The sequence below is a fragment of the Chenopodium quinoa genome, unplaced genomic scaffold, assembly GCF_001683475.1.
Source record: "Chenopodium quinoa cultivar QQ74 unplaced genomic scaffold, ASM168347v1, whole genome shotgun sequence".
Taxonomy (NCBI): domain Eukaryota; kingdom Viridiplantae; phylum Streptophyta; class Magnoliopsida; order Caryophyllales; family Amaranthaceae; genus Chenopodium; species Chenopodium quinoa.
Window position 1 is genome coordinate 3,820,190 of NW_018742616.1, and position 11,943 is coordinate 3,832,132.

The following is an 11,943-nucleotide window of genomic DNA, read 5'->3' on the forward strand; positions in this document are numbered from 1 at the left end:
ATAAAGATTAAAAGAGTTCGAAGCCGAATAAAACTCAGTTTTAATAGTCCTTATCCCAATTGAATTAAAAGACGTACGGAGGTGTTTCGTTAACCCAGTTCTATAAGGAATCAAATTCCGTACGGTTTAGTGATCTTCGAAACCATCGCGGAACGACGGAACCATCACGTCGCGATAGTCCCTATCGCGCCGCGATACTCCTATCTCCTACGATGGAACTTGTTTTATTTTGTTCCAAATTTTGATCTTTTTTTATCGTCGGACTCTCTTTTTTCCCTATAAATAGAGTTCTTTTTACTTTGTTTCAGATCATCCACAATTATCATCAATCATCTCAATCATCTTAGTCCTCTCTTCTCCTCATGTTCTTAGCCTTAGCCTAAACACATCCTCGATATTCTCCCAAATCAGTCACAATACCTCATTCACGAGATTCAAATACTCCAAGCCATCCTCGACGTTGCCTTTGACGTGAAAGGTTGATAGTTCTGAGGGTTTGGTCCCAAATCTATATTTCAATTCATATTTGATTTATTTACTTTGTTGATTTAACTTTCTTGAAGTTTGCTAACGTGTGTATTGTTTTAATAGCAAGAAAGTCCAAGCATCAAAGTGAGTAATTCCACTATCCTTATTCTTTGATTTTGGAGTAGAAATCATGTTTTAATTTCTAGTATCATGATTAGGATGTTGATTTTGATTTATAGTATCATGTTTAGGATAACGCTTTAATTTTGTTATTAGTGACATGCTAGGATATGTTATTAATCTGTTTAGTATCATGCCTAGGATCTTGCTATTAACGATATTTTGATGATGATTGTTGTATTAATCTTATGTTGCTTGATTATTGATGATTTATTTCTATTGCTTGATCACGCCCTTTTTTTCAAGTTTAAAGGGAATTTGTATTTGAAATCATGCCTAATAAGATAATTAATAATTTAATTTAGGCTAATATTATTTTAATTCAAGTGATCACCAATAATAGATTTGATTGTGCATTAATAATCAACTAATGTAGATTAAACAGGTTTAGGATTAATTTGATATATGTATTTTGATCGGAAAGCGTACATGAATATCATAAGAATTGAGTAGAAGCCTATTTAGGGCGGGTTCAATCTCTTTTAGGTTGAATTCGTACCATCATCCCCGAACATCTAGTCATGGTTCTGGACCACTATGGAATTAGTGATCTCCGTGATCGTAAATGGGGTGTAATCTTCACACCCGTGAACAGTTTACAAGTTCCTAAAACTTGTTGGCGACTCTTTTATCTCTAGCTTCTTTTCCTTGAAACGCCGCCATGTCTAAAAGCATGAATCACAGTAGGGCTCAAAGCTAACTTGAAAAATTCCCTAAAGATATGCTTTTGAAGGGACCATCCATAATCTAATTACTCTAGCCTATGTAACTAACTAAAAGCTCATTAGTATGACTAATATCATTAATATTTCACTAAGAGATGTTTGTGGCTTCAAAATGTATGTCATAGATTTATTTATATAGTATAAATTATTCAAACTTAACATAAAAAAAAGGGTTATTCTTTAAATATAATAGTATGAAAATTTAAGAAATGTACAGTTCATTGCTATAGAAGATTCAATTTATTATAGAATATTGTTTACGTGCATCAATTAACATTGCTATAGAAGATTCCTATTGTCATATTGTGATATTTGCTTACGTGCAATTGCTATAGAAGATCTCTTATTGTGATATTTGTTTATGTGCATCAATAATATATTCATTGATGTAGAAGTTTTCTTATAGTGATATTATGAAATTTATTTACAAAAGTGAAATAATGAATCAATTTGATTCACTGTTATAGAATAGTGTTTAGGTTAAAATAATTAAACAATCAATTGAAAAATCAACTAAAGAATCAAATATATTCATTGTTATAAAATATTTCCTATTGTGATATTTACATGAATAATATATTTGAAACAAAATAAATTCAAATTATAGACTTAATTTTTTTTTTTTCGGAAAATAAAGATTTTATTCCAAAAGAAGAAAAGTTACAGCTACAATAAGCAAAAGTTGTAACAACCCCAAAAGCCAAAAGACAAACACCCACTTAAGGTCCTAAAAATCTGATGCCACCTTCTAGGAAGGGTTCACCAGAAGTTCGGAACAAAAAATCAACAAATTACATAATCAAATACTTCCTACTAGCCTCAGGACAACTGCAGGTTATTCTAAAGACAACATTTCTAAATACATCATCTGCAGATTTACAACTCCTGTAAACAACACTGAATTTCTCTGAATCCAAACACTATGAACTGCTTTTGTAAATATTACCTGATACAACTTGTTTTTCATCCTAGTCTTCTTGTAGTTACTCTTGATCCACTCAATTTCTCCATCAAACTCCTGCACAGGTTTAGAAATTTGTAATAGTTGTAGAATTTTGCCCCAAATCTGCTTTGAATAATGACATCCAATAAAACAAATGTTGAAAGGGCCTTATTCATTCTCTTTCAAACAAAAGAAACACCTAGGATCACAAGTAATATGCCACTGCAGCAGTCTATCCTTGGTGACCATTCTATTCCAAAGAGCCAACCACAAAATAAACACATTCTTTGGAATTGCCAAGTTATTGCATATAACTCTCTTCAAGGAAACCTTAGGAACTTGAGGTAGTCTGAGAGCAGCGTAGAGCTTTTTGATCTTCATTTTATTACCATAAGTAATACTCCCCCAACCACCTAATTCACAATATCTCTGCAACTTAAGATTTTCATCAGAACCCAAGAACACTTTTTTTGGATAGGAGCGGTCCAGTAGGTCCCATTCTTGAATAAATAATATATGTGCACCCATTTCACCCACATATTATTAGCCTTATGAGAAATATCGTAAAGTAACTTAGTGACAGCATCTTTATTCCATTCAGAAAAAGAAAGCATGTTTGCGCTAAAAAGAAAGAGAAAGCATGTTCCAGCCACCATAAACTTTAGGCAATCAGACAGCATTCCAGGTCACTAATGCTTTCTTAGAAAAGGTAGAAGATCAAGTCCAAAGAAAGCACCTAAACCTTGCTTCAATCTCTCTCATAATTTTCTTAGGCAAAGTGAAAATTTGAGCCTAGTAAATTTGAATACCAAAAAGCACACTCTTGACTATCTGAAGCTTCCCTGCATATGATAAATGTCTTGTAGTCTAGCCATTAAGCCAAGCTGTAACCTTCTCAACTAAAGGCTTACATTGAGCTATAGTAAGCTTTTTAGAGGATAAAGGCACACCAATGTATCTAAAGGGAATGCAGCCTTGAGCAACCCCTAGCATATCTCTCATAACAACCTGCTCATCTGCAAGAACTCCACCAAAATAGACCTCACTTTTATCTAAGGTTGCAGCAAGACCAGAAGAATTAGACAACTTGGTAAAATCCTGAGAAAGAAGCTTAAACAAAAACAACATCAACTCTAGCAAACATCATGAGGTCATCAGCAAACATCATATGAGTCAAGTAGAGTTTTTCACATCTAGGATCAAAGTTAAAATCAAGATTAAGATCAAGCTCATGCAAGCACCTAGATAAATATTCCATGCCAATAGCAAAAAGGAAAGGTGATATTGGGTCACCTTGCCTCAAACCCTTCTAAGCAGCAAAAGGAGGGGAAGGGATCCAATTTATAAGAATTGAATAAGAGACTGAAGTGAGACAACCCAAAATCCAATTAATAAAGACCTGAGGGAAGCTTAACTCTGTTAAAACAGCAATTAGAAAGCTCAATTCCACTAGTCATAAGCTTTCTTCAAGTCAACTTTCACCATGCATCTTGGTGTTATGAACTTGTGATTATACCCTTTGATAAGTTCAGTAGCAAGAAAAATACTATCACCAATATGCTTCCCGGGAATGAAACCAGCTTAAGCACCATCAACAACTTTCCCAATAACAACAGCTAATCTAGTAGTGATTATTTTGGAAACTAGCTTGTACACAACAGTACACCAAGCTATAGGTCTAAAATCTTTAACATAAGATGCATGGATTAGAAAGTTTAGGCACAATGGTGACGTACAGTAGTGTAATTCCACTGTCTTTGCAAGACACCAGTATTAAAGAACTCAATAACACTTGCATAAATACCATCTTTCACAACATGCCAAGCTTTCTTAAAAAAGGAGTTGAAGCCATTAATACCAGGAGCTTTATTGTGATCAATTCCTATCAAAGCATCACATATTTCCCTATGAGAAACAGGCTAAACAAGATATTGTTGAGCAGCCAAACTTAGTTGTTTACCTCTTCTCATAGTAACAAGATTAATAGTAGGGAGCCAAGCAGCCTTATTCCCAAGAAAGGACTTGTAGAGAGCAATGATTTCACCTGAAACGGCATTAGGATCCTTGAGCAACACTTGGTTAGAATCTAGGATAGAATCAATTCTGTTCATCGCTTGTCTATTATTCATGACCGGAAAAAAAAAAATAATGATTATTACAATCACCAAGCTTAATCTAGTCAATTCTGGAATTTTGCCTGAAAATGCTTTCCTGAACATTAATCCAGTGTTTAACAACTTTGATAGCATCAACTTTAATATTCTGAGCAATCTGATTCTGAATATCATGCAACTCAATCTGAGCTTGTTCAATCTTCTCTGCAATATTACCAAAATGTCTAGTGTGCAAAGACTTAATACCAACTTTGAAAGCTTTAAGCTTATGCCACACACTAAGACCATGAGTTCCAAAATTCTAGGCATGAGAAATTAAACAGTCTCAATAAAATTAGGATGATCAACTATGCAATTCAAGAACCTGAATGGTCTGCCCTTCCCAGCTGGAGCAGGACAAATATCAATCAGCATAGGGCTATGATCTGACAGAGAAGGAGGCAGATAAATAGTTTCAACATGATCATGAGTATCAAGCCAATTTTGATTAACTAAAGCTCTATCTACCCTAGTAAAAGTTCTAGGACTACAATGAGCCTTATTAGACCAAGAGTATAAGGCACCCTTACTTTATCTCAGTAAGGTCCAAATCTTCAACAAAAAGCTCTGAAAATCTTTGTTCTCATAATCTGACACAGAATTACCATGCACTCTATCCTGAGAACTAAGGACAGAGTTGAAATCACTAGCACAAAGCCAAAGGATATGCTGTATAGAAAGGTTTTTAATCTCTTCCCACATAGGCAACTTGTCATGAATGGAATTAAGCCCATAAATGACAGTAAATTGAATATGAGAAGAGAGATCCTTATTACACACCATATTACATCCAAGAATCCGTTTTGTGGTGGTGAAATCTATTATTTTAGGTTTTTTGAGGTGTTATAATCCATTTTTCATCTTTTTTGTGGTGTTATAAGTCAAAAAATCCTTTAAAAAAAAGTACACCTATTAGACAGGTGGTAATAAATAACAACAATGATAAAAATTCTCCCCTTTTTAAATAAAAGTTCTTTATTTATTTTATTTTTTTTGGATAAGGAGAACGACTCTAATAGACTAGAACCACTCACAAGTAAACCAACCTAGCTACGTAATTCAGGCTCTTAGGAAATAGAGGGGAAGGATAAGGTAATGTTGGGAATCCCCACTCTCACGAAATGCAAATAGTAGGAATCGAATACATAACCTTGAGGTTGTTATGAGGTGAAAATCCTAACTACAACACCGATGACTACTCGGTGTTTCATATCTCGTAATTGGACTTGAAATTTTAGTAATTTAAACTATAGTGGGGTATTATATATATTTTAGTTTAATATTTTTACAAATAATAATAATAATACCTTCATTTCATATTTTTTGCAACTTTGGAATATTTTATATCTCAAAAAGAATACCCTAAAGTTGAAAAAAAATATGAAACGGAGGTGATAATAGTGTAATATATATAAATAAAGTAGGCATTTTTGGAGAGCATTCGGAGTTCCACGTAAGAAATATACTTATTTCGACCAATAAGAAAAAAGATTTGTAATCTATTTTTGAATTAAAAATTTATGTCGCCACCTTGATAAAAGTAACGAATTAGATTTGATATATCTTAAATTTTAATGCCATGTAGATTATAATACACGAAATAAATTATTTTAATGAAAAAAAATAAAGTAAAAGTATAGGAAAAGCTAAATTTATTAATTCAATACTACGAGTATAAGAAATATAAAATAAAATAAAAAAAATAAAAAATATTTAAATGATAAAAGCTTATATAATAAAGTTTGATACCTATCATTATAAGATAAATTTTGATAGTATTTATGATAAGAAATACAAATTGTTCGTTAATTATAATTAAATTAAAATTTGTGATACCTACCATTATAAATTGACGTATCATACGACACAAATAAAATTTCGTATCAATAAAAACCCCATCAAGCGAATTTTGTGTTAGTAATTTTGTGTTAATTTTTTGTCATCAATGGCCGGGTAATTTCTAGTTTAATTTTTAAAATTCTATGTTTAAATTAGTATTTCTGATTATTACTTACATTGTATTAATTTGGGATACTCAACGATTATATGTTTATGTTTTATTTACTAAATATTTTTTTACATGCAGATCTAACACATCATACGATACAAATAAAATTTCGTATCAATACAAAACCCCATCAAGCGAATTTTGTGTTAGTAATTTTGTGTTAGTTTTAGGTCATCAATGTGCAGGTAATTTTTAAAATCTTAAGTTTAAATTTATATTTGTATTTATTAGTAACATTGTATTTATTTAGGATACATAACGATTATTTGTTTATGTAATGGCATACGATTAGATGTTGTATACTTAATATATGGATGACTTTGGTTATTATTGGAGATGATAGAAAAATTCCAATGCATTGATTTGATTTTATATTGCAACAATTTTTCATTTATTGGTAAATATATTGATTTATTTTATATAAATGTAAGGATTTAATTTATATCAATTTCAGTTTGGCTAACAGTTCACGGTTCATTTTATCCATTGATGTAGTAGGTTGGTTGTGGACGAGGTTGGTGATTCTATCGAAATAAAAGCTATGGTAAAACATTGAATAATGATTTAGGATTTAAATTATCAAAAATTTATCATCACATTAAATATTTTAACGGAAAAAATATCATATTTACAATTTATTTATATTTAATAAATTCATTATAAATTATAGTAAAAAAAAATTAAACTTTTGTAATTTTGTCTGAAATTATTAAACACAATAAATCAAATAATTAAAAATCTTAGATGAAAAAAACCGAGCATCTAATTTTTGAATTAAAAAATTATGTCGCCGCCTAGATAAGAGTAACGAATTAGATTTGATATCTAAAATTTAATGCCACGTAGATTATAATCCACGAATTAAATTATTTTAATGAAAAAAAATAAAGTAAAATTATAGGAAAAGATAAATTTATTAATTCAATACTACGAGTATAAGAAATCCAAAAAAAATATACTAAAAAATATTTAAATGATAAACGCTTATAATAAAGTTTGATACCTATCATTATAAGATAAATTTTGATAGTATTTATGATAAGAAATACAGATTATTCGTTAACTATAATTAAATTAAAATTTGTGATACCTACATTATAAATAGACACATCATACGGCACAAACAAAATTTCGTATCAATAAAAAACCCCATCAAGCGAATTTTGTGTTAGTAATTTTGTGTTAATTTTTTGTCATCAATGGCCGAGTAATTTTTAGCTTAATTTTTAAAATCCTATGCTTAAATTAGTATTTCTAATTATTACTTACATTATATTAATTTGGGATACTCAACAATTATATGTTTATGTTTTATTTACTAAATATTTTTTTACATGCAGATCTAACACATCATACGACACAAATAAAATTTTGTATCAATACAAAACCCTATCAAGCGAATTTTGTGTTAGTAATTTTGTGTAAATTTTAGGTCATCAATGTCCGGGTAATTTTTAAAATCTTATGTTTAAATATATATTTGTAATTATTAGTTACATTGTATTTATTTAGGATACTTAACAATTATTTGCTTATGTAATGGCATACGATTAGATGTTGTATACTTAATATATGGATGGGTTTGGTTATTTTTGAAGATGATAAAAAAAACTCCAATGCATAGATTTGATTTTATATCGCAATAATTTTTCATTTATTGGTACATATATAGATTTATTTTATCTAAATGTAAAGATTTAATTTATATCAATTTCAGTTTGGCTAACATTTCACGGCTTAATTTATCCATTGATGTAGTAGGTTGGTTGTGGACGAGGTTGGTAATTCTATCGAAATAAAAGATATGGTAAAACAATGAATAATGATTTAGGATTTAAATTAAAAAATTTATCATTTCACATTAAAGATTTTATATAACAGAAAAAATATCATTACAATTTATTTATATTTAATAAATTCATTATAAATTATAGTAAAAAAAATATTAAATTTTTGTAATTTTATCTGAAACTATTAAATACAATAAATCAAATAATTAAAATCTTAGATGAAAAAACCGTGCATCGCACGGGGTTCCATCTATTAATTATAATAGTAATAATAACAATAATAATAATAATAATAATAATATTGTAGGCACGCACTAGAAATGTTCTATGGGATGGAAAAGGGAAAAAAAAATGCTTCGTGCTTCAATTCGTGTTTATAATGGAGTTAGTGGCGTATTGTTGATTAGAGAGTGAATAAAAAAATGAATTTAGTAGATGATGGACCCTATTTAAATACGAAGTAGATAATAAGACTTATATTTAAAGACAAAAAATTTAAGGTAAACAAGGTTTTTTATCATAGAAAAAGAGATTTTGTGAAGATCAAAAGTCCAATAATATCAAAGTCAACATACTAAATTACTTTAGTATTACAACTGATGTATGAGAGAGTGAGGTATTGTTTAAGTGGTTAGAGCTCTCTTATTGGATTGATTCTCATTATTTGTTTTTTTGAGTCTAAAAAAAAATTAATAAAAAAATAAAAACTGATGGATGATATTTTCCTTACCTTACAAAATAAATATTTCTGAAATTATTTATATTGTTTTATGTATAAAAAGACCTCTAACCATCCATTACTATTTTATCTGTGGTTTTAAGCGTGACAAAATTTTGAAACAACGATACTTAACCATTACGGAGTAAGTATTAATCTACTACCTCCGATTTTTTTTAGTTGACACGTTTTGACTTTAACATTATTCACACACTCCCCTTTGACCGTGTTTCGTGCTTTATACGTAATGAAAAATATAGTCGTGTGGGATCTTGTTAAATTCGTCACGATATATATTTTCAAAATATTAACTTCTCATAATTTTAATTATCGATAATTGAAGATATTAATGGTTGAATTTGTGTATTGACAAACGTGACTAAAAATTCGTGTTAATTAAAAAAAACGGAGAAAGTGTATAAATTCATTGTGATTATTGTCTTTTATAACCAAATATTGCCAAACAGGCAACAGGCAAGGGTGTTATAAATATGAAAATTATGGACTTTCAATGAAATAATTGTGTGCCCCTTGAGACCCAGCAGTGACCCGTGGCTGTTGGCAGCCTGGCCTATAGATGTGAGAAAGAAGGTTAACCACGTAGAATACTATAAACTGCATAATCTTATCTATACCCATTCAAGTCAAGTCTTTTTCGTCAAACTACCATTCTTGCTAAAATATCTCTAATTACTCCCATGTGTTGTTATCAAATATCTAATTCCTGTAAAATATCTAAATAATTAATTAAGGGACCATGCATCTATATTATTTTAGCTAGCTTTTGTGGCCTCGTGGATCAATACCTCCTTTGTTGGTGTGCTCTATTTAAAGTTAAAGAATTATTGAACCTTTTGCTAATACTTCAATCCTTTCTTGGTTGTTCTTATGATGAAGAAAACAATAATGGAAGATATGACTACGCTCATGGTAATTCATTTGTTTTCATTTCTCGCTCATTTGTCTTGCAAGTATATTTATTAATTTGTCAGATTTATTGTTACACTCGAGTGTATAACAGTCATTTCAGTTTATATAAACATGTTTTGATGTGATCGTGCAGGCAGATGTATTGGCAAACTTTTTAAATGGTTCGAAAGTGTTTGAAATGGAGGTAATATATATCATATCCCATATTATATATTTGTGTGTAGAGGAAAATTGAATTAGTCACAGTTTTTGCTTTGACATTATGCTTTTCCACCTTATTAACTTGGAATGCTTGTTGTTGCTAGATGGGAATTTTTAAGGAACGTCTTGAGAAAAGCTTTACTGAAACTTTAGAGGAAGACAACAACATCAGTTACATAGTTGAAATATTACAAAGGACAACAATGGGTGAAACCAAACCCAGAGAATTAGTTGATATTTTACATGTGAAAGGATCATGTCCCATATGTCTACAGGTAATTTTTTTTATTCCATCCACGTATAGTTTTCCTATGTACACCTTTGGAATACATGCGACATTTGTCTATTTCATTTACTTTGATTACTTGCAACACATTCTATTTTAACATGAAATCAACCCCGTATTTTAACATAAAACCAACACTTATTCTCTATTGTTTCTTTCTCCCACAAGCCATCAAAAACACCCCCATTAACCCCATGTTTATTCATCATGTTCATGTAAAACTCACTTTTTTCCCTAAAACTACATGTAAACCAAGTGTTGCAAGTATTTGTGGACGTACGTTTTTTTTTTTCTCTTTTTTTTTTTTTTCATCTTCCTTTTTCCTCATCCATTTATATCTGTGTTTGTCATTGTATATACAACCATAACCTGTTATTATTGTTTGTGTAATTTTCACTTGATACCATTTTATGTTAAGATATACCAGCAACAGCATTTATACTAAACGAGCAACAACATTTCACACAATTTCTATAGCCATTTATCTAATAATCGTGCAATTTTTTCCCCTTGTATATAAACTAAACGAGACTAGGAAACATTGAAAAGAATAACTGTAATCTGTTTTTTTACTAATAGAGAAGTAAGAAGTGAAACTGTAAATCATATACTTCGTATATGCATGATGTTAGTGAAAGTTATAGCTACTAGTGTTATTTTATCCTGAAAACTAAATTGTCTTTCGAAATTATTGATCGATTAGGACTTGGAAGCTGGAAAGAAAGTGAGATGCATGATGCAATGTCATCACCAGTTTCATAAACATTGCATAGACAAATGGCTAGTCTTGAACAAATCTTGCCCCATCTGCAGAAGGAGTATCAATATGTACACCCTCTTCATTTGACAACGAAGAAATCGAAGCAAAGCATGTAAATGATTTATACGACAAATGATAAAGACAATAAGAAGCATCAACACTCGAGTGTATATAAGAATTTGTACTATGTAAGGCGCCTGAGCGTGTAAGTTACTGTGGACTTTGAATACATGACTTTTGACTAATATAGTTACATTCTTGTACCACACATGACAATATGACATCAATTGCTTTTGGAGTTCAGAGAGCTCCGATAATATAACTATTTCCTCCATCCCATATTATACTTCCTGTTTTTCTATTTTAGAGAACCAAATGTTGAATCTGTTTCTATTTTTGGATAGTATGTAAAGACCATTATACCCTCAATTTTTTTTTTAACTTTATTCATTGTACTTTCGAAATTACCTTTGAATTTTCCATTTGCTTTGTACTTTTTTAAAATTTCTCTCTCTAATTTTTGTCTATGATTGTACTTTTCACCTTTTTTATGTACTTCATTTACTTTCTCATCTCTAACTTTTGTCTGTAATTGTACTTTTCACCTTTTTTTTTTTATGTACTTCATCTACTTTCTCCTCTAATTTCTTAAATACAGTGAAAAAACACAAATAAGAACTATATATTGGGACGGAGAGAGTAGTTCTTTTTGTCTTACTATTTTAGTTCTTTATCGGCTATTTCACCAAATGTCACTAAGTAATTTCAAAATTCACCAAAT

The 11,943-nt window shown here is 30.1% G+C and overlaps 1 protein-coding gene across 1 annotated transcript; it reads left to right on the top strand.

The window, feature by feature from the left end:
* Positions 1-9,683: 9,683 nt before the first annotated feature.
* On the top strand, positions 9,684-11,270 carry LOC110721677 (RING-H2 finger protein ATL20-like). Its single transcript, XM_021900876.1, has 4 exons — positions 9,684-9,915; positions 10,049-10,099; positions 10,221-10,391; positions 11,106-11,270. Exons 1-4 carry the CDS (start codon positions 9,874-9,876, stop codon positions 11,247-11,249), a joined length of 408 nt encoding a protein of 135 aa, XP_021756568.1. The 5' UTR covers positions 9,684-9,873; the 3' UTR covers positions 11,250-11,270.
* The last annotated feature ends 673 nt before the right edge of the window (positions 11,271-11,943 follow it).